Source organism: Microtus oregoni, unplaced genomic scaffold, assembly GCF_018167655.1.
Source record: "Microtus oregoni isolate MIOR12 unplaced genomic scaffold, Mior012 000050F_ref0000143, whole genome shotgun sequence".
Taxonomy (NCBI): Eukaryota; Metazoa; Chordata; class Mammalia; order Rodentia; family Cricetidae; genus Microtus; species Microtus oregoni.
In genome coordinates this window covers 256,927-280,207 of record NW_024543256.1, presented here as the reverse complement: position 1 = coordinate 280,207, position 23,281 = coordinate 256,927, and the positions used below count along the sequence as shown (strand labels likewise).

Sequence of the window (23,281 nt, the reverse complement as noted above, 5' to 3'; positions counted from 1 at the left end):
GGCGGGAAGACCTAAGTAACTGCTGTAAGCGTAGCTGTGTGGTCGCGGCCTGTAAGCTTGGGGGCGTGAACCGGTTGTGCTTCAGAACGCAAAACATGGCGGAGAAGGGTACAGCCGCCAGTAGCGGCAGCGGCTCTGGTGACAGCTACTGCGATGATGTGGGCGATGACCGTGTGGTCAAGGCTGAAAGACCCCCACTCACTAAGCAGCAGTAACGCCGCCAGTAGCGGCAGCGGCTCTGGTGACAGCTACTGCGATGATGTGGGCGATGACCGTGTGGTCAAGGCTGAAAGACCCCCACTCACTAAGCAGCAGTAACGCCATTTTGCAAGGCTTAAACTTTGGAGCAACGCAAGTAATTAGAGCAGGGAAGTTCGACTTGAGAATAAGGGCGGAGAAGCCAGGCGAGATATCCGAGATATCCGCGGTCAGCCGGTCAGCCATCTGGCCCCAAGCGATAAGGAACCCGCAGCTGGCCTGCTCTAATGAGAATATCCCGTTTGCTTAGGGAAACAGGATGCCTATAGTCAGTACATGTGCCCAACTTAGAATATCAGTAATTCACAGAAGAGACAACTCCCCCTATGAAAGATCCCAGCTTGGCTGCTGTAACGTCATTTCACAAAGCTTTTGACGAACGACTGTAAGTGCAGAGTAAGGTCAGGGTCCCTGGCTGCAAAACAGGATATTTATATCCATAGATTCGGACAGGACATCAATTAACAGGATGTCTGTTCCCATACATCTGTGCTGGGAAAAGGAAAAACCCCCTGTGCCCCTTGCCCCATTCCAACTGACCACTAACAATGCATTTGCTTCTGTAATCTGCTTCTGCTGCCCTCTTTCCTATAAAAAGACCTTCCCCCAGTCTGCAGGCGCGCTTGTCTCCCGAAAGACTAAGCCGCCCCAGGTACCTGTGTACTCAATAAAAGCCTCTTGCTGTTTGCATCCGGAGAGTGGTCTCGCTGTTCCTTGGGAGGGTCTCCCCAGTCTGAAAGACTGCCTACCACGGGGGTCTTTCAAAGGCGGCTGTGGAGGTGTTCGAAAAGCTGAAGGTACTGTAAGCCAGGGACTCCAGGATGGGAGACCAGGCAGGGCCCTACCTCAAGGCCTTCTGGAGCTTTCTGTGAAAATTGGCCACTCCACAGGTATCCACAGTGGTGGGTCCTGGCAAAGCCTTAGGGGCGACTTGTGGATTGTCTGTCTTAGCTCTTTGGGTTCCCGGACCTCTGCTCATGCAGTCTCCACCGAACTTTGTAATATTGAGGCTGAGAACTTGGAGTGTGTGAAGAAATGGAGGGTGTAGGCCTCACTCTCAAAGAGTTAGAAGTGGGTGGAGTTGGGTTTGGGGACAGCCATTTTGCTGGATTAGAGGTAGGGATTCCAGGTGCACTTAAGGTACGTGCAGCAGTGTAAAGTCAGAGAGCTAGTCCAGGACCCTTGTCCCCCTCACTAACCTCCCTCCCATCTCCCCTTGCCCTTGACTCTGATCACCTTCACTCTCCATCCACCAGCCCTCAGATTTAATGTTAGTCTTTCTAACCCACTCTTAGGCATTTTCCTAGTTTTGTGGCCATGGAGCCCAGAGGGAACACATTTAAAAGTGGTGGTGTAGCAAGTCACAGGAGGCTTGGGTGAAGATGAGAGGGACTTGAACTTTTGGCAAGACCAGGAGGTGCTTCTGGCTGGCACCATGCTCTTGGAGGTGGGAAGTGTGTGGAAGGGTTAGGAAGGGGTCCTGAGCACGAATTGACAGAAATGCATTGCTACCCTACAGTAACAGGTTTTCTTTTTACTTTTCCTTTCCTTGCTTAGGTTGTAAGCTGCCCCTTCCTTGATGGTCTGTATATTGCAGAGCCAAAGACAATTCTGGATCTGCTATGTAGGCCCTCAAAGTACCGGTTGGACATACTGGAATGGATGTGTATGCGGTAATGTTCTGTATTCTTTTCCTTCTCTTGGGGTGTCTCCTGGGGGGAACATGGGAATGTGTCCTCTCAAAGGGTTCCAGGAGAGCAGCTGGTTAGTTAACAGTGCTGGCTACAGAGCCTTGGCCGAGATGGTGGAGAAGTAGTCCTGACAGTACACGATGAACTTTAATGAAAGCCCTGGGCTTGTGATTGTGTTGGGATTTGATGTGGTCTATGTTTATGGAATTATGATTACTGTTGGCTTGATGGGCACCTGATGATCCAAAAACCCAGTAACAGAAAATAGCTTCCTAGATTGTTCTTCCTCACCCCAACTTTCAAAGAACCAGGGCTTTCCTTAGTGTATCCTGGGGGCAGTGTTTCTAAGGCAGCCTGGTCCCATACCTGTCTCTGCTGCAACCCTGGGGGCAAGTATGACTCCAGGAAAGAAAAAGTCAGTCCTGTTTAATCACTGTGTCTTTTCCACAATATTGGGTCAACAGGCCCAGATACTATGGTCTAGGCCACACATATCACCAAGGTGATACAATAGTCCTACAGAAAGAACATTTTGTTGTCTGGGGGTTACCTGCTTTACCTACATCCAGAGCTCTTAGTTTAGGTGACTAGCTCCTTGGGCTGGTGGGGGGCAAAAACATATTCTAAGGCTCCAGAGCCAAACCAGGGGTGGAAATCAGGGCTGGATGGGCTTTTCTGAGGGAATGGGAGTTGTTGGAGGCCTTCTCCCTTGCCTTTCTCTGTAGAACCTTTCTACCCAGCTAGGAACTCTTCCAAGGCTTGCAGCTCACTGAGGCCTCATTGTTATGCTTATCTGTGTGCCTCCCTCAAGGACAGGGCTGCACAGTCTTGTGATCAGAGCCTTTTCCTTTGGAGCCTTCAAGGGTCTCAAAGCAGAGCTCAGCAAGACTTTTTTCTATGAATGACCAGCTGCTGCTGCTGCTCCAACTCACTCTTGCCAGGGTAGCCCAAAAGCAGCAGAGACAGCATCATCAGTAATGGATGGGATGATGTAGCAATGAACTTTTTTTAAAACCCAAACTGGGAGCCTACGTGTGGGCTTATCCCACATGGATTGAATTGGGGATTTTGAAAAGCGTAAAATGAAACAGAACTCAATGGCAAACGCCCTTAATCTGGGAGGCAAAGCAGATGGATCTCTGAGTTCAAGCCAGACTGGTGAGTTCTATCAGGGCTACAGAGTGAGACCCTGTCTTGAAAAACAAAAAACAACAACAACAACAAAAAACTATAAAATGACCTTCTCTAAAAAGAGGGTATATAGCATTGGTATTTACTAATGGTAGAGGCAACCATAGTTCCTTCATTATATACTCACTGGCCTCATTTTTTGTGTTGGTCATTGCCTAGAGATGTCCTAGGCTCCAGGGATACCTAAGGGAAAGCCAGTTTCTGGTCCTAGCCAGCTTTCACTCCAAGAGGGCAATAGAGTCCCATGGAAGTCCCATTGGCCAAAGAGGTGTCATTGTTCATTGGAAGACCTTTGAATCAGGGCTGGCCAGACTGACAAGGAGTGAGCGAGATGGATTGAATGGAAAGTGAATGCCCCAGTTGGTGTGCGCTCAGGCCAGATTGTGAGGTTCCAAAGTCTTCCCTTCTTGTGCACACATCACTTTAAAACAAAGATTTATTTATTTGTTACATATACAGTATTCTGGTTGCATAGATGCTTGCAAGACAGAAGACGGTACCACATCTTATTATGGACGATTGTGAGTCACTATGTGGGTTCTGGGAATGAACTTGGGTCCTCTGGAAGAGCAGCCTGTGCTCTTAACTTCTGAGCCATCTCTCCAGCCCGGCACCCACCATTTTTGTGTGGGAGAACTTTGAGTATTCACATTTCTGAGGGAAATTTTTCTCAAGTATTTTCCCATAATAATTGATGGTAAGAATCACATGATACTAAACAAATCACTTAAAAGTGTCTTTTCACTGGCATTTAGCTTGTACAGGTAATTCTCTGTTTAGAGGATAGTTATGGAGGGGTGATGAGTCAGGCACCTGACCGACTTTGCTATTTTCCCACAGGGTCTGTCCCTCCTTGCAGGACAAGTTCAGTTCACTGAAAGGAACTGCAGGGGATATGAAGATACAGGGTAGGTCTCTTTATGGGAGTGTGACATTTGATGGTGAATTCTGGACAATTTTGAACTTGGTCACAGTGTCTTCCTGAATTGTGAAATTTCTATGAAGTGATCTTTTATTTTGTATGGTGTATGCTCTGTGCTTATTATTAGAGCCTTCTAGAATCAGGGCCTTCCCTGATACGGTGTATGGGAGGCTTCTCACAAGACCAAATAATACATTGGCCCATCATAGCACTGAGACGTAGAGAGCATGATTGTTTTGATGTTATCAGACGTCTCTTTTCACTGGTTTGTGTGCATATTCTGTCCACATGGTATTCCCATGAGTCCCCTATTGCTCCTTGCTATGATTTGCCTTGTAACCTTATTAGTTTGATGGGTTTTTGTAGAAAGTCTCTTTAACTTGGTATGAAAATTAGATGAAGATGAGCAAAAATGCAATTTGTGTAAAAGGGTAGGGTTTTTTCCTTCCTTGTAGTGTGGCCAAACATTGATAAAATTTAAAAGACTTTCCATCAGCTTGTGTGTATTCAGAATACTGCAGGGTGGGTGAACTTAACTTGAGCCTCTAACTGTGCACCAACTGGCATTGCCAAATCAGTTATCTGGGGAGAGTTGCCCTCTTGGATTCAGTAGGGTGTTTCCTGTTGGCAGGATTCCACTCATAGGCTCGGAAACAGTACTTGATTTCTCTGGAAAGCCCTAGCCTGCAGTCTGAACTTCATTAGATCCAGCTTTTACTTCCCTCTGTGAAGATGAAGGCCTTTGCCTCCGTCATCTCCTTAGAATGTATTGAGTACTTGTCAGAGTGGAAGTAGAAACAAGGACAGGTAGTGGTTAGTTCTCAAGTTTGGCTGACACGTGAGGCAGTGTTTGAAGTGCTAGGGTACAGTAGTGTACTGTGTCACCCTTGTGGAACCTAAATATCAGATGATGGATAACAGATGCTGACTAAAGAAGACAAAACTTCTCAGTGATAGGCTGCTGAGAAGGGTGTAAACTGCCAGTTAAAAAAGAAAGGTGACTTAGGGAGAGTTGGAAGAAGGGTGGTCTTATTGAGAAGACGGCAGAAGGGAGGAAATCAGTCAGGTTGAGAGTACTGTTCAAGGCAAGGGAACAGCAAATGCAAAACACTGATTTGGGCTATGCTTGGCAGCTTTGAGGAAGAGCAGGGAACAAAGACGGCTGAGGCGGATTGGAAATCAGGATGGGATAGGGTTAGCGCCTGCTAGGCATTATAGATCATGGAAGGGCATTGGCTTTTATTCCAAGGAAGGCTGAAACATGACTAATAAAAACTCAGAGAGAGAAATTGGGGTTCAACCTGGAGGTCAGAAAAGCAAAACATCCAGCCACTGGCTCTTACTTCTACCTCAGTCTGAAAATGGACATCTTGCCTTCAGGACTCTCAGAATGAGACTGTGTCTGTGAGCTGTTTTATAATCCTCTCTAGATTTGGGATTAAAGGCATGCACCACTTCCACCTGGTTTCCATGGCAAACTGATGTGGCTGCTGGGATTAAAGGTGTGTGTCACCACTGCCTGGTCTGATGACCAGTGTGGCTGTTTTACTCCCTGATCTTAAGGCAAGCTTTATTTATAAAAATAGGAATGAAATGCCACTACAGGTTTTATCTTCCTTTGGGTTCATCAGGCTCTGTGGGGATACTGTAGTAAACATAGGAACACGGAGGCAGCAGTACAGCTCTTGCAGTGACTGAGGCACGATATTGGGGAATGGGTGGAAAGGTGTGCTCTGCAGAATTTGTTGAGAGGAGGAAGACAGGGTCAAAAGGGTTTAAGGGCTGTGGTTGAAGCAGGCTGGTGTGGGGACACAGTGGCATCTGCAGAGTATTCCTAGGGCCACATAGATACTCTCTGCCACTTCTTCCAGTGAGTCTTTCATAACATGTCCTACACAGGTTTACACCTGCTCTGTTGCTGCTGAGGCATAGCCTGGCCCGTGAGGGGTTGAAGGTACTTCTGAAACACTACTTTCTGGCCTTTGTTTATATACTAGATAGCCATGCAAAGATGTGCTAAATGTTTCCTGTTCCTTGTGAGGCCTCAGACTCCTTATCTGTAAAATAGAGCCTAGACTCACCTTCAAGATGACATGTCAGGAGAATGAAAGGCATTTGGGACATGGACAGATGTGAGCCATGGATCATTTTGTTTTAACTTCATGAAGTCTCTAAAAGGGTGACATGTGGTGCATGCCGGAGTCCTTCTAATTTCTGATGGCTTCTCAGGCAACTGATCATCTATGTCTTGTGTACAGAGTATGGTGAATAACCCTTCATTTACTTCTGTGTCTGTAAACATATCTAGAAAGAGAAGCCTTAGTAGTACCCTATTTGCTCTTAGTTCTGGGATGTCTTGTATCCTCCTCTTTTTGAGAGGGTGTCTGTAGTGACAAGGTCTTTGTATTCTAACAGAGATGGTGAAGCTAGGCCATGAGCTGATGTTATGTACACCAGATGACCGGGATCTTCTGATGGTAAGAAAGGACCCTCTTGTTTCCCTACAGAGGATGCACATGCTTTTGTCCTAGGCTGGTGAGTGGATGGGAGAGGCTTCTGGCTCCAGAGCCTGCATGCCTGGCAAGATTGCTTCTCTAGGCGTCCCTAGGTTAAGCGCTGCCAGAAATCTCTGAGGGAGATAGACAGAATGGGGAGGCTTGTAGTAGAAATGGAAATAGAGGTGGATATCTGGTTCATGATGATCAAAAGGACAGAGTGTATTCTCACTTGCTGATGTCATACTTGGCTAGTATGGTACGTAATATATAGTATCAAGATAGGTAATATATTTCAGTCACTGTCACACCCATCCTGAGCAGACAATGTTTTTTTAGCTCCATTTCCCAACTAGGTATCAGAAACTCACTTGAGATCACGTGGTGGCTGAACTAGGCCTACAACTCAGGACTGTGGCTCTCAAACCCATGTACTTTACCCTACCTGAGGGTCCCTGACCTACCTCATAGTTAATTCAGAGAAACCCTACCCTACCGTTAAAATGTCTAAATTTCAAATAATTGTTTCCAATTATTTGTTGTGAGTGACGGGTTGTGGACAGTCTGTGTGTTTTTGTTTGATCCCCATTGTCATATCTCTTGGATATGAGCTAGGTATGTAGTAATTCTGTTTTCAGTTTTGAGGAACTAATGAACCATTTTTTGGTGAGGATGTGCTGCTTTGTGCTGTTGAGTCTCTCCAGTGAGGGTTTGTTTTTAAGTAGGGCAGGTTCACAGGGAATTGAAGATTAAGAACATAGAATTCCCATCTGTTTTCTGTCACTGGCCCCATTTGACCTCCCTCACTGTGGAACATTTGTTACCTCAGTACATTAACACTGATAAGTATAACTGTATCTCCCAATATGCAGTGGGCCATACTTCTCTTGTTTTGCTTTTTGCTTGAAGTTGTCACATGGTTCCTTTCTCTTCTGGTTCTTTACTGATACTTCATGTTTTTTGTTTCTTGTTCACAGTTGTATAAGCATTTTTTCTGATGGCTGCTTAAAACTGTCAGTTCATCTGCCTCGCGTCTAATGAACATCTTTTCTAACGCAAATTGAGGTCTTCATGGCTTTTCACGGGTCAGATTTTTATGGATTTTTTTCCTGGACATGGTGGCTAGTATTTGAATCTTGTTAAATTTCATGGAGAGTTGAGATCCATGTGTTCCAGCAGACTTGCTTTAGTTTATGCAGCCAGGTCCATCCCTCCTCTCTGGCCTGAACTTCCACTGTCAGCTCACCTTCTTACCATGCATCCTGTATGCGCCACCCAGTGGTGAACCTCAGACCTGGGCCTGGCTTTTCCCCTGGCTTAGTAGTCAGTCAGCGGTGCAGAGAGGGCTGGTTCAGACTTTCTGAAACCGATTTATGTAGTCATTTTCTTCATCTCTTTCTTCGATGCCATATCTCTAAGGCTTTCAGTTCCACTATCCTCTAGCTACAAACTATTTGCATGATTGATGCAATAGCAATGGGGCAGAGAGGAAAAGCTAGCAAGAGGTTCACGAAAAGATACTTTTTATCACTGATCACAAGAACAATGAAAATTACGAATGCAGTATTATGCTCCACTCATACCATAATGTCTAGAAGTAGAAAGAAATAACACAGGCTAACAAGGATGGTGAGACAAGAACCCTCATACATTGCTAATAGAGACATAAAATTGTGCAGCTACTGTAGAAGACAGTTAACACACATGTGCCAGAATTCACTGTGAATGTTCATAGTGGCTCAGAAGTAGAAGTGCCCTTTAATGCCCATTTACTAGTGAGATAATTTTCAAGAAAGAAGACATCACAGCTACATGTGACAACGTAGATGATCTTTGAGGATGCTAAGTGAAAAGCAGTCAGATAATAAATGGTAGTATAAGGTCATAAGAAAAGGTTACAAGATTCCTTATGTGTAGACTGTTGAGAAGAGGTGAATCCACAAAGAAAGATAGGCACATAGTGATTGCTAGGGGCTCAGGTAGGAGGCAATAAGAAATGACTGTTAATGGGTCTAGAATTTGTTTTGGGGGTTCTAGATATGTTTCTAAAATGTGACCATGGGGATGGAAAGATGACTCAATGGTTAAGAGTACTCGCTTCTCTTTCAGAGGATAGGTTTAGAGTCAGTTAGAGTCCTACCCAGCCTCCACATGGTTGCTTACAACCACTTGTAACTCCATTTCCAAGGGATATAATGGCCTTTTCTCTCTCCTTGGGTGCTTTACACATCTGGTACACAGATACACATGTAGGCAAAACAGCCAGACACATAGCATAAGTAAATAAATTTGTAAAGAAAAATTGACTATGGTGATGGCCAATTTGTTCTTTGACTATCCTGTCATGTTACTATATACTTTAAAATTTGTGGACTGAATTAAATTTTAGCAAACTGAAACAAAAACCAATGTCTCTAAATGAAAAAAGAACATCTAGGAAAATAGCAAGTGCAAAGGCCCTGGGGTGGTCTGTGCTTGATATGCTTAAACAACTGTTAAAAGGCTGATTAGGCTAAAGCCAAATGAAAACAAGGGAAGGGAACAGAACAGACTGGGCAGGTGTGATGGCCTTTGTAGGCCAGAGAAGGGTTTAGTGTGTGTAAGGTGGTGGCCTAGGGAACTTGGAGCTAAGGAACAGAAATTTCTGTTTCGTCTGACAGAAATAGCCATGGTTAAGATGTGAAGATGGGGTAGATAGAATAGACCTTGAGGGACCTGTTCGCAGTTTACAGCAGTGGCCAAGCATGTGAAATAATAGCTTGAATGCCAGTGATAATGGGGAAAGTAGAGGAGTGGCCAGACCCACTGGATTTGCTGATGTAGTAAGGTAGAGGCAGGGACAAGGCCCAGCAATCATACTCTGGTAAGGTCTGAAGAATGAATTCATAAAAATTCACACTTTACCATTTCTTTAGACCTTCCCAGAGTGTGATTGTTGGGTTTTGCCCTTTGCTTGGGAGCAGAGAGGAGACAGAGTATGGTTTAGTTATGGGCTTTAGTAAGGTAACCACAGACCAGCCTGCTGGAGGTTAACTCTACCTAGGGTCTTGTAAGGTCATCCAGAAGGGTTGTAAGTGGCTTTGGGGAGCTCATTGGGAGATATTGAGCAGGACTACATGGGGCAAGTCTGTGATGATGAAACCCTAAGCAGGCTACACAACCATTCCAGAGCGTGCAATGGGGGAGGTAATGGAGCTAACTCTCTACTAAGTGACCAAAAGCCTTGTGAGGTCTTGAATGACAGCTGCACTTGTGTTTTTGTCTCGACTGTTTCCAGTTTAAGCAGTGTAATACCTTTTACCCCCGGCTGTCCTGCAGGTGTGTTTCTTGGGTAAATGGGGAGACTGAGTGAACAAGAAAGTAAAATAAAGTAAAATAAAATGTCCCAGAAGCAAGTGTCAGTTTGAAGATGTTTGAAGATGTTTGGAATGTGTTTTGCTAACTCACTCATTGTAGCCAGAGTTTGTTTGTTCATTTCCTGGCTGCCCAGACCTGAATAATCACACAGAAACTATATTAATTACAACCCTGTTTGGCCTATTAGCTCAGGCTTCTTATTAACTAACACTTACATCTTAAATTAACCCATTTCTGTTGTTCTGTATATAGCCACGAAGCTGTGGCTTACCCAGTAAGGTTCCAGCATCTGGCTCCTTCAGCAGCTACATGGTGTCTCCTTGACTCTGCCTACTCTCTCTTATTTTTCCAGCCTGGCTATATTCTGCTTTGCCATAAGCTAAAGCAGTTTTATTCATTAATCAATAAGAGTAACACATATACAAAAGGACATCCCACATCAACTCGGTGGCAGTGAATCTTGGAACTGGGCTTTCTCTGTGACTACTCCTCTCCAGGGACCACTTGGCTCCTTTCACTTCAGCATCTGCATTTACCACCAGCTTTCAGTCTTTGTTTGCTCTTCAAGGTGATTTTGCACTGGTGATGGTGATTGAGTGACTCTTTGATTAGTCTTCCTCAGAATTGTGTGTGCCAGGCCAGGGTGGTAAGAAGGTACACTTAAGGGAATAGGCCTTGCTTGGTGCCCTATTTTCACAGGAATTTGTGGAGCGGTCATGGCCTCTAAGATAGTGTCTGCTCCTGGGGAATCACCGACTTTCTAGAAGAAGGCAAGCCTTGGACTCTTCACTGGGCAGCTCCCTGCATCACCTGGGCAGATGGGCAAGCAGGAGACCTGGTCAGCCCTGCACAAGTTGCTGTACAGAAACCTGTAGCCTTCCTGATGGAAAGTCTAGGGGCCCCTGCCGGAGAACAGGCCACCTCCAGGCCTCATGCTGTACCTGTTGGCTTCTGCCATTCGTGGCCAGAAGGGATTGACTGAGGTGTTTGCTTGGAGGTGTCCCTGTGGAATAGGCTACCATCAGATCCCTGTGAGCTCTATTCTGCTTTAGTAGGCCCTGCTGCATGCCACCCACCCATTCAATAAGCTTTCCCCCTCTGGCTGTGTGACAAACTCACACTGTAATATGTTTTGACAACATTTTGCGTTTTGCATTTGCAGTGTGCTTCCAGGTGTCATTGCAGCCTGAAATGTGGCCTCAGAAGGAGCACTTTGTGGCAGAAGTCTGAGGATGCTATTGCTGAGCCAAATCAAGAGGCTACCAGCAAGGGTCAGGGACAGGAAAGAGGAACTGTCTGGCCAGGTCGCTTGCCATTGGCCACAGCAAGGGCAGCATAGGATCGGGCATCTGGAACAGTTGTCTAGGCCTGACCTGGGTCTAGTGGCAAATATATGTGGCTTTCCCTGCCAGGGCTGTGAGTGTCCCCAGAAGCAGCTGCAGTTCATGGACCAGTTGCTGGATATGATGCAGAGCCTGGCCACTGGATGCTCCAGTAGTTCTAGGTAAAGGTGTCAGTGGCATAGGTGGGTGCCCTTGACAGATAAGTCTTGGTCTTAGCTGGGGGTGGTAGGGTGGTAAGGGAAAATATCTTCATCTGGAGTCTCTCTGTACCCCTGTGGCAGCAATAGTCACATATTGGTCCAGGAATTACAGAACTGATAAGTTGAGACAGTTAACTCTAGTCACTGTCTTGGGGGTTGGACTGGCTGTTTAGGGGTCGGTCAGGCAGTGGCCCAACAAGGGATAGCTGTGTCTCTGGGATGTTGGGTCATTGCCTGAGATCCTTGCACTGTAGACTTTGGGGGAAACTAACCTTTATGTATAGGAGTAGAATTAACACCTGGGTGTCTGTAGGCAAGAGGCCATTAGCGAGGCCAAAACAAGCAGAGGCTAGAAATGTAGGCAGTAGAGCTCCCCATCTGGGACTGCTGGGCTAATGCTCCTGCTGATAATAGTGTACTCAGTGCCTGTCCTGTTTTTGCAGCGTGAAGGAACACATTGAAGACACCACAAAGAAAAATGAGGCCTTGCTGGGGGAGCTCTTCTCCAGCCCCAACCTGTGGGCAATCTTGAAGCCTGAGAATGACCCATGGCCCCTGGACATACAGTCCTCTGTCAACAAGCAATGTGATGACCTGCCAGAGTAGGTCTCCAGAAAGGCTCTACCTGGTATCACCCCAACTTGCTTCTGTTCACTAAGGCGGCAGACCTTATAGTGGCCTTCTGCCTACAGCAGCAGTAGCAGAGAGCCGACAATGTCCTCTCCTTTTTCCTCTGCAGGGTTGGCTCCGATGCCCAGTCAGAGGGAGAGAAGGTGGTAGATCTGGCCAGGCATCTGCAAGAGAGTGCTACTAAGCTTCAGACACTCCGAGACCAGGTAAAGGGCACCAGCTCTGGGGACATTGGGACTTGGGGAACAGGCTCTGCTGAATAGGGCAAGTGATGTCCCCCTCAGCGCGGCGTGCTGTGAGGCTTCAGTGAGATGCCGTGAGAGTGCTGAGGTAGGTGCTGAGGGTCTGAGCATGAAAGGAAATAATGGATTTCAGGTGGCAGCTGTGCACCAGGCCTGACTGTACACCTTCACATGTCTTCTCAAATTCAGCCCTACTGGCATCTGTTGACCAGGCTAGATATTTATTTGGCTATGGGGATTGAGGCCTGTGCAAACATTAGCCTCAGAGCTGAGGCTCCGTTCACACCCCCAATCTCCTCCTTTATGGAAACTTTCTTCCTTGCTAAGGTGTGCTATGTTATATCAGCCTGTGTTATGTAGGCTGATGGCAGCCCAGGCTGGCTAGGCAGAGCATCCTCAAGTGACTGTTACCCTTGATTTTGCAGTGCTTTGCATGGCATAAAGCAGGGACTGATAGCAGTCCCATAGATCAGAAGCTTCGTCTGGTCATCTCTGACTTCTACCAGCTCGTTTTGGCCTTCCTCCAAGTCTATGATGATGAGCTGGGACAGTGCTGCCAGCGCCCAGAACCCAGCCTGCACCCAAGTGGCCCCATCATCCAAGCTGTCTATCAGACTCTGGCTTCCTGTGGTCAAGTAAGACACCTCCCTATCTCTGTATCTATACCTTAGCAGCCCCTGATTTCAGGTCTAGGGGCTGGGAAAGAGCTTGAGAGGGCTTGGCCTGGGCTCTTCAACTAATCACATTGTAGTACTTTGGATCTGGGACCTTTGTCAGGTGAGGACAGACATTCCTGGCACCTTGGGGAGGTGATGAGAGCTGATGTGGACGTTATCTCCAAGAGCTCCCCCCCGCCCCCGCGATTTAGGAGAATTCCATTCTTACCTCTCATACCTCTAGGGAGGTTCATGCATTCCCTGCATTGGGTTCTACTTGACTCAGTCTGGTGCCCTGGTCCTAGTTTCTATGCTAGAGTTGTTCTCACATGCCCAAACCTGCTGCGCTAGCTCTGATCTTGTGTCCGAGTACTAGGCCAGACAAACAAACAAGATAGGAGGCAGTTGGGTTTGTGACTAAGCCATTGAGTGAACATGGCTCTGCCATATTTCCGCTTCTCAGAAACCAGGCTCAGCAGCTGGATTTAATTCCCATTATTATGCAGTGTGCACAATTCTGACTTTGGCTCACAGTGCCATGATGCTGATTTTAGGTTAGAACAAGAAAACCCAAGATTTCCAAACCTCTCATAAGGCTCCCAGTACAGGGAAACTCTCATTACAGAGGCATTTTTGGTAGAATGTTTCTTTTTCTGCCCTGCCATTTGCTGTAGTCAGACTGTCACAGCATGTAGTGGTAGCATGTCACTAAACTGAGGGCTGCCAGAGTACCATGATAGTGTGTAGTCACCACTGAGCCAGGAAGAAGGAGACTTGGGTTTGAAGGGAAACTCTCCAGCTGAGAGTTCTGTCTCTTTATGTTGGCTGTCTTTTGGGGCTTCAGTGTAAGATTGGGTGGGAAGCAACAGATGTCAGCAGACGAGCCTCACTGATGCTTGCCTGTCCTCTTTGTCTTGGCAGTTGTTGAGAGTCATTATGGAGATTGCAGACACCTCTGCTGAAGCTATGGAAGCAGTGAGGAAGCAACAAGGAGATCCAAACTGTTGGGGCAGCAGCAACTCTGGGATAAGTCTAGGTAAGTGCCTGGGGCTGAGGGGCAGTTTCCCTGCCTACTTAGGCCAAGTATGCTCCATGGCAGGGCCTCTGCCTTTCTGTGCTGGGCCAGTTCTTAGGAGACTGGCTGCTTAATTTTTGATTTTAATGCTTGTTTTCTTTCCCTTGAAAAAAATGCTTCCAGCATTCCTGACAGGAAATTGGGATAACTCAGAGATGTATAGAGGTAAAACTAAAAGAAATAAACCACATTCTGGCAACCACAGATGCTGGCTATGATAATTTTCATCAGTTTCTTGCTATTCTTTAACCTATTTTCATTTCCTTTCTTTTTATAATTTTGCTATTAGGAGCAAAACTGTATCTGCATTTCATTTTAATTATACTCCTCTAAGTTTGTTATTGTACTTTTTTTGAGGCAAGGTCTTTCTGTAAAGCCCAGGTTTGCTTTGAATTCATGGTAATTTTCTTGCTTCAGCTTTCTGAGAACTGGAATGAAAGGCCTGGGCCTGCAACACCATACCTGGTCCTGCATTAATGAGTGTGGCTGTGTTTCCCCCAAATTTCATCTATGAAAATACACAGCCAGCCTTGGTTTGTTGATCCTGCCATCTAGTGCTACATCTTACCCCATGTCATTGCGTTTCTATTGCAATGATAACACCCCATGACTATAACTTGGGGAGGAAAAGGTTTATTTTATCTTATAGTTCCACACCACGGTCGATCACTGAGGTAAGTCAGAGCAGTAACCAAAGGCAGAAACATGGAGGAGGAACTGATGCAGAAGCCATGGAGGTGTGATGCTTACTGGTTCAGTCAGCCTGCTTTCTTACAGCACCCAGGACCACCATCCCAGGAGTGGTACCACCTACAGTGAACTGGGCCCTCTCACATCTATCATCAAACCATTTGGTGGGGACATTTTTTCAACTGAGATTCCAATCTCTTCCCACATGACTCTGGTTTGTGTCAGGTTGACATAAAACCAGCTGGCACATCCTGTGTCACACTGTGCTGTCAGTGCTGTAATCAGCGTCCACTCTTTCTGGACTTTGGGGCTTCTTTCAATTGGGGGTTCTTTTATTTATTTCTTTGTTTTTGAGAATAGAATTTACTATATAGCCTAGGCTTGTTTCAGACTTAACAAGAGTGTTGGGATGACAAGCATCAGCCTCCATACCCAGTCAGTTTGAGATTTTTACAGATGGCACTGCTTTGGGCATTTTTGAACATATCTCCTTGTGTAGACATGTACCAGTTTCTCCAGGATGTCTTTCTGGGAGTAGAGTTACTCCAGCCTGCCACATTGCCTGGCCCCCATGTGATGTCCCATAGCTGCATATCCCCATCAGCACTAGCCGTGGCCTGACTTTAGTTGATGATGTGTACGGCATGTGTAACAGCATTTTCCTGCATGTTTTATTCTGTATTTTAGTGAGTGCCTACAGAGTTGCACGTTTGCATACATTTATTAATTATTTAAGCTTTCCTTTTTGTAAAGTACTTGTTAAAGTCTAACTTGTAAAAACTTCATGTTTTCTCATTGATTTGTAGCTTGTTTTATATATGGTATATTAGGTTCTTGGATGCTTAGCATAGTATACACATCTTCCACCATAATGTGGCTTATCTTTTCATAACTTGTGTGTGGTCAAATGTAGCCATAATTCCTTTATGGAAAGCATCTTTTATATTTACTGTAGATAGCATTCCTACTATTGCAAAGAGTAGGTTTTATATCATTCCTTTCTGTGGTTAGGTTAGTAATCTTCCCAGATTATAGCATGAGATGGGAGTCCAGTTTCATTGTATTCTGTATGAATGTGCATCTTCCCAGGAGCACTTAATGGAAATGCACTCTTTTCCCCCATTGGTCGATAAAGCCATCATTCTGCTAGTCATCAAGAGTCTCTGAGTTCTCTAGTCTAGTCTGTTTCTCTTTTCCCCATTGGTCGATAAAACCGTCATTCTGCTAGTCATCAAGAGTCTCTGAGTTCTCTATTCTAGTCTGTTTCTCTTTTCCCCATTGGTCGATAAAGCCATCATTCTGCTAGTCATCAAGAGTCTCTGAGTTCTCTATTCTAGTCTGTTTCTCTTTTCCCCATTGGTCGATAAAACCGTCATTCTGCTCGTCATCAAGAGTCTCTGAGTTCTCTATTCTAGTCTGTTTCTCTTTTCCCCTATTGGTCGATAAAGCCATCATTCTGCTAGTCATCAAGAGTCTCTGAGTTCTCTAGTCTGTTTCTCTTTTCCCCATTGGTCGATAAAGCCATCATTCTGCTAGTCATCAAGAGTCTCTGAGTTCTCTATTCTAGTCTGTTTCTCTTTTTTTTTCTGTCTTTGTACTATAGAGATAAGAAAACAAATAACAAAATAAATCCATAAGGTAAAAATATTTTTTTCCTTTTCTCACTTCACTGGAGATTAAATCTGGACTTTATATATGCTATACAAGTGAGTTGCACATAAGCCCTATTTTAATAACATCTTTACTCAATCTTTCAACAGTAAACAATCTAGTGTGTTTTTTTAAAAGGATACTAACACAGTTCATATAGTTGAACAACCATCACAACTAAGTCTGGAATATTTTTTTAATATTTATTTATTTTTATTTTATGTATATGAGTATAGTTGTCTGCATTTATATCTGTGTACAATGTGGGTACAGTGCCCACTGAGGCCATCAGATCCCTCGTGAGTTTAGTTACAGACAATTGTGTGCTGTCTTGTGGGTGCTGGTAATCGAACCTGGGTCATCTGGAAGAGCAACAAATGCTCTTAACCACTGAGCCATCTTTCCAGCCCCTGGAATAATTTTTATTATTCCCCAAAGAAGTTCTATAGCAGAAGCTAGGTGTGGTGACATACACCTTTAAATCCCAGCACTTATGAGGCAGAAGCAGGTGAATTTCTGTGAGTTCAAGGTTAACTTGGTCTATGTAATGAGTTTCAGGATAGCTAGAGCTACATAATGAGACCCTATCTCAAAGAAAAAAAAAAAGAAAGAAAAAATAGCAATCTCTCCCATTTTTCCCCCAATTCCCAGCCCTTGACAAACACTGATCTACTGTCTTTCTCTATAGTCTTGTCTCTTCAGGACATTTTTCTTATAATGGAATTGAACAGTGTGTGACCTTTAGACTGTCCTTTTTCACTAAGCACAGTAGTTTCAAAGTTCATCCAAGTGCTATATTCTTTTGTATGGTTGATATGGCTGTGAGGAATAAATAAAATATTTTTGTTTATTCATCTATTAGGAAACATACAAATTATTCCTTCATTTTAGCTGTTAGGAATAACGTTGCTAGATTTTTTTTGTGTGTGTGAATGTGTTTTTGATTCTCTTGGTCTAAAGCAGAATTGCTGGATCATATAAACTTTTAAAAAAATATTCATTCTCTCCCATTTGCCTTCAGGATTACAACTAATAACTTAATGCAGGTGCCTCGGTAGCGCGTCAGTCTCATCATAATAACTTAATGCACTCTGGTACCAAGTTAATTTCAATAGTACACAAAAGTGTGCTTTAATAGAATTTCTTTGTTCTCTCACTTAAGTTATTTTTAAATTTAGATTGAAAATGCATTTATTATATGCCCATCAACGTAGATTTATAATTCCTGATTTATGCAGTTGCATTTGAAATTAGAAGAAAATTACAATCAAAAATACATTTATGCAGCCGGCGGGTGGTGGCACACACCTTTAATCCCAGCACTCGGGAGGCAGAGGCAGGCGGATCTCTGTGAGTTCGAGGCCAGCCTGGTCTACAAGAGCTAGTTCCAGGACAGGAACCAAAAGCTAGGGAGAAACCCTGTCTTGAAAATAAAAAAAAAAAGAAAAACATTTATGCTAGTTGTCATATTTATCTGTCTTCTTACTTTTATTGGTGTTTGTTTAACACAAGGTCTTACTCTGTAGCCTTGGATGGTCTGAAACTCACTATGCTGATGAAGTTGACCTCAAATACTCAGCGATTCTCCTGCCTCTGCTTCCCAAATGCTGGAATTACAGATGTGAATCATAGACCGGGCTTTCAAGTTCATTCATTTCTTATTTCTTCCCTCCATCCCTCCCTCCCTCCCTCCCTCCTTCTCTCTCTCTCCTTCCTTCTCCTACCTCTCTTTTTGTTTTTTTTTTATGACAGGGTTTCTCTGTAGCTTCGGTTCCTGTCCTGGAACTAGCTCTTGTAGACCAGGCTGGTCTTGAACTCACAGAGATCCACCTGCCTCTGCCTCCTGAGTACTTGGATTAGAGGCAGATGCCACTACTGCTTGGCCTCAAGTTCTTTATTGATATAGGCTGATAATCACTATCTGGTGTTCATTCATGCTTTGTAGGGAAGGTCCATCAGTGACAAATTCCCTCAGTTTTTGTTGATCTTAGAATGCCTTCCTTATTTTCTCCTTCATTAAAAAAATTCAATGTAATATTTTTATCAATTCTCTGAGACTATTATACATGTATTTTGTTCATATTCAACCCTTACTCTTACCCTTAATGTTTTCCAGATTTATCCATACTCTTCTTCTAACATAATGTCCTCTTTAAAAATAAATCCCACGAAAGCTAATTTGTGCTGTCCACGTGGTGTGTGTGTGTGTGTGTTTGTGTTTGTGTAGGGCCATTCACTGGAGCATGATTGATGCACCAGGGGACTCATTCTTAAAGAAAACTGCCTATCCTTACCCTAGCATTCATCAGCTGCCAGTAGCTCCATCATTAGGGGTGGGGACTTGTGAGCTGCTCCAGCTTCATGCTAGAATGTCGACAGGCTTGATCTTGTGTAAGCAATCACAGTCACTGTGAGTCATGAGTGCAATGTCCCTGCCATGTTCAGAAGACCCTGTTTTGCTTGAGTACTCTCTAACCTCTGGCTCTTATGGTCTTTCCGTCTCCTCTTCCTTGATGTTTCCTGAGCCTTGGGGGTTGGAGGTATGATATAGGTTTCCTGTTTTTGAATTAGCACTCCACAGCACTTGGAGTACTTGTGAGTTTCTGTTTTAACCACCATCCACTGCACAAAAGTCTTTTCAGAGGCATCTGGCTTCCCCCTCTTTTGAAGGTTCATTTGGCTCTTTGCTCTTGGATGACAGTTCTTCCATACTTTGACTGTATCATTCCACTGCCATTTGGCCTTCTTAGCTTCTGATATGAAACCAACTTGTATTCTTTTTTTTTTTTTTTTTGATTTTTCGAGACAGGGTTTCTCCATAGCTTTTGGTTCCTGACCAACTTGTATTCTTGTTAAACAGGTCTTGTATGTAACAGGTCTCTTCATTTTCTTGTTTTCTGCTTGTTTCTGGCTTTTGCCAGTTTGGTTATATGTCTCATTTTGGAGGACTCTGGACTTTTCTAGATTCCTATTGTTCACCAACAGTTAAGCAGTTGACAGTGCTTCCTTCTCTTCCACTTCTTGTTTGCTCAGTCTCAGGGTCAGCCAGGAGGTGGACTAAAAACTTGTTCAGATTCTCCTGGGCATTTTCACAGCGCTGGGCTTTTTAGGTCCTTTTAGGTACCCTGTGGACTACTCACTTCCCAGCCTTTCCTTCCAAGCTTTTTGATTTAGTGTATTATTTCCCCCAACTGTTTTAGTGAGCAGAAAGTAAAGCACTTGACTATAGCTGTTTTCACTGATTTTCCCCCAAGTATTGGTCTTAGATCATAGGCTTTGTGCTGTCTCCTTTGGGGACGTTTTTCCCCAGTACTAGAGAAAGGGTCTCACTAAGTTGCCCAGGTTCGCCTTGAACTTGTGATACTCTTCCCTCATCCTCTCCAGTAGCTGTATAACCAACCAGGTCCTTATTGGGATTTTCTCTGACTGCTGGCCTTCTTTCTATGTTCTGCCCTGGCACATACCTGCCAAATGTATATTAGACACTTGAGAGTCTTTTCTTACTTATTGAGCTATAAGAGGATCCTCCATCTTAAAATTTATTATAGTATTTACCCCAATTACCAGTGTCACTGTTGCTCTCACTATAGTCCACATAATTACTATTAGTAAATTGTTCATAATCTATGCTGTCATTACTACAATAAGGATCATTAATAGTCTTAACATTGTGCCCACTCACTGGTGAGTAGGGCATACTAGCAGTGGTAGCCAGCTTGGCAGTATGAGTTAGGCACCCCCACCCCATGCTTTGGTTCCTAGTGGCCTCAGGGATGTGGAGATGGTGGGCTCCCGGCTCAGTTCTTGTTAGTGCAGATTTCTGATGTGCCTTGAGACAAATTCTTGGGCAGTAGGCATTCCTGGGTAAAAGGAGCAGTGCCAAATCTACTACAGAGCCACTTGAACCTTTGCCTGCTCATTTTCTACCTCACCAATTATAGGTTTTAGCCTCTATGAGAAACTACCTTCCACTTACCTGGGAGAGCTCTGCATTTGCATTGGGAATACCCAGCCTGGCATACCTGTGACCTGTGATCATTCTGGCTGGAAAGTCAAGTTCCTGGTCAGCCTGGTAAAACACAGAATAAGAACAAAAGGAGTAGAGTGAGATTGCCCATTGGGTAAAGGTACCTGCTGCGAAGCCTGACAACCTGGATTTGATACCCAGAATCTACAAGGCAGAAGGAGAGAAGTAACTCTTGAAAGTTGTCCTTTGACTTCCACATGTGTGCTAAGGACATGTATGTTCTTGTATGTGCATACACATACATAAAAGAAATACATGGGGCCAAAAAGATGGCTCAGCAGTTAAGAGTATCTGGGTTCAGTTCCCACCATTCCGTGGCAGTTCACAACCATCTTTTACTCCAGTTCCAGGGAAGCCAACACCCTCTTGTCTCCACAGGCACAAGGCATGCACACGGTGTACGTAGAAACATACAGTTAAAACATTCATACACATAAACTAATCTTTAAAACAGAAATATATGTTAAAAAAACAAACAAGCAAAGAACTTACAATTGGGCAGAAATCCCTCATTGGTATTCAGTAATTGTCTGGTTAGGGCCCTGGAGGTGGATGCTTTTACAGGATGTGTCCATCAAATCGGGGCAGCTTGGGCTGTAGCAACTACTTTCGAGAATGTCCTTCCTCTAAAGCAGTAGTTCTTAACCTGTGGGTGGTGATCCCTTTGGGGATCTCATATCAGATATCCTGCATATCAGATATTTACATTACGATTCATAACAATACAAAATTACGGTTAGGAATTAGCAATGAAATAATTTTATAGTTGGGGTCAGCACGACACGAGGAACTGTATTAAAGGATCACAGCATTGGGAAGGTGGAGAGCACTGCTGTAAAAGCCTTAGAGCAGTTCTGTGTTGCTGGCTTTGTTACTGTGTGCACATATTGGTATCTGATTAAAACCACTCACCATCAAAACCAGAGTAACTCCTGGCCTTTGAGGTGGCAGACACCCATCTTGGTCTGAGCTTTGACACTGTCTGGTCAGTGTGATTCAACCAGAGACCCCTGAGCTACTGGCCTACCACCAGTCAAAGGGGCTCCCAAAGCAGCTCCCTGATCAGTGTTTCTGGGTCATGGTAGATGTTGCACCCCCAAGTTCCAAGCCCTTTGAGGACCAGGTGGGAGTGGTCCCCTTACCACCTGGTCATGCCCAATGACAGCCTGAGCAGAATAGGGAGGACGGGGCTCTGGTAGGAAGACAAGGGAGTCTTGTATGGACTGGCAGCTTCTGCCTCTTTCAAGCTTGCAAGCGCTGAACTGACTTTGTTGTTTGTGTTTCTTTTTCTGTATAGCCGCAAGGATTGATGAAGTAACCCAGAAGTACAAGATCCTCACTGACAGACTGCACAGAGACACAAGATAATGTGGGGGAGAAGGCCCTTCCTGGAGCTGTTGCGGAGGGGGGGGGCGGGCAGTTCCAGTTCTGTTCATGGCCTACATGAATTTCCACTTGCTTGGTATCCGCAATTGGAGGAAAAAAAGGAAGAGGGAGGTGGAGAAGGCAGGCAGAGATGGGTAGGACAGGGGAGCTAGAAATAAAAGAAACCTTATGTTCTGAGAAGTTGCCTCCAGACTACTGTTTGTTTCTGCTTATCATACTCTTCCCCTCTGGCCTGGGATGCTCAGCCTCTCTTCTTGTCCTCGTCCCTGCTATTCTAGGTTAGCCAGATGGCACCCTTCTACTTCCCCAGTGGGCCTTGGCTTTTTCTCTCTGCTGCTTCCATTCCTTTCTGATACTGCCTGGTTAGGGTGACCATGCCTAGCCCTGGAGGTCTGCACTGCACCTTGTGATGACACCTCTTCCTGCCTCTGTGCCCTTCACCGCCTTTCCTGCCTCAGGGTCCTGCAGATGCCCTCTTTGCCATGTCCTTGGCAGCCAGGCTATTTCTTCCTTCTTTCCTAAGGCACTAGGGAATTCTCCCTATGATCCCCTGGCTGTCCAGGAAACAGTGACCCAGTATCTTTTTGAGTAGTATACTTGTCACAACCACCTCCCTCCCTTCGAGCACCGGAACAGGAATGACTTAGTGAGGCCCATTATCACACCTGTGGCGGCCTGCCCCACCCTGCTCCTGTAACTGCACCTTTGCTCCCCCAGGCTCCCTGGATAGTTTTGGACAGCTGGGTGCTAGGCCCTTTCTGCTCAGACACTGATGGGTAAGCAAGTCCTTGTTCTCTATGACAGACTCAGGAGTGCCTGCAGTGGGCAGGTACAGCATTGACTACACAACCTTGGGAGGCCAGGCCCACAGTGCTGGATACCTAGCTCTGGAATAAAATCTTCAGGAGAGGCCATGAATGGTCTAGCCTTCTAGCTACTCTCACGTCTTGATGGTGTCCTTCACCTGAAGTCAGGTGAGGCAGGAAAGAAAGGCCTTAGAGGAGCATTTCCTAATCTGTGGGTTATGACCTTCTCGGGGGTCGAATGACATTTTCACAGGGGTTGCATATCAGATATCGTCCATATCAGATATTTCCATTATGATTCATAACAGTAGCAAAATTAGAGTTATGCAGTAGCAATGAAAACAATTTTAAGGTTGGGGTTACCACAACTGTATTAAAGGGTCACAGCATCAGGAAGGTTGAGAAGCACTGCTCTACAGTCTTAGAGGTGTCCAGACTGCCTCTTTCCACTTCTGAAATGGAAAAAATCGGCTCAGGGCTGTTTGGGTCAGGCCTCATTACCTCATGGCTTTCCTTTGACTGCCTATCCTCCCTGCCTTCTCCAAAACTCTACTAAATAAATGCTTGTAACAACATTAGGTGTCAAACCCCTGAGTGTCAAACCCAAAAGCAGAGATCACCTTCCTGCTTGCTGCTAGAAAGTGGGGCCACAAGGTAGGGGT

General features: G+C 44.9%; 1 protein-coding gene across 2 annotated transcripts; it reads left to right on the top strand.

Annotated features, from left to right (window-relative positions):
• Positions 1-95: 95 nt before the first annotated feature.
• On the top strand, positions 96-21,818 carry LOC121437202 (HAUS augmin-like complex subunit 7). 2 transcript variants are annotated; one of them, XM_041637056.1, is made up of 11 exons: positions 96-182; positions 1,026-1,055; positions 1,816-1,931; positions 3,981-4,048; positions 6,478-6,539; positions 11,327-11,418; positions 11,901-12,059; positions 12,197-12,293; positions 12,755-12,964; positions 13,907-14,021; positions 21,725-21,818. In XM_041637056.1, exons 1-11 carry the CDS (start codon positions 96-98, stop codon positions 21,793-21,795), a joined length of 1,107 nt encoding a protein of 368 aa, XP_041492990.1. In that variant the 3' UTR covers positions 21,796-21,818. The 2 variants fall into 2 exon arrangements, with proteins under 2 accessions (XP_041492990.1, XP_041492991.1); XM_041637057.1 differs by lacking the exons at positions 11,327-11,418; positions 11,901-12,059; positions 12,197-12,293.
• The last annotated feature ends 1,463 nt before the right edge of the window (positions 21,819-23,281 follow it).

Coding starts and splice junctions, on each gene's coding strand:
- LOC121437202 (XM_041637056.1), top strand. CDS start 96: ATGGCGGAGAAGGGTACAGCCGCCAGTAGCGGCAGCGGCTCTGGTGAC. Junction 12,965..13,906: donor CTCTGGCTTCCTGTGGTCAA/GTAAGACACCTC, acceptor TTGTCTTGGCAG/TTGTTGAGAGTCATTATGGA. Junction 14,022..21,724: donor CAACTCTGGGATAAGTCTAG/GTAAGTGCCTGG, acceptor TTTTCTGTATAG/CCGCAAGGATTGATGAAGTA.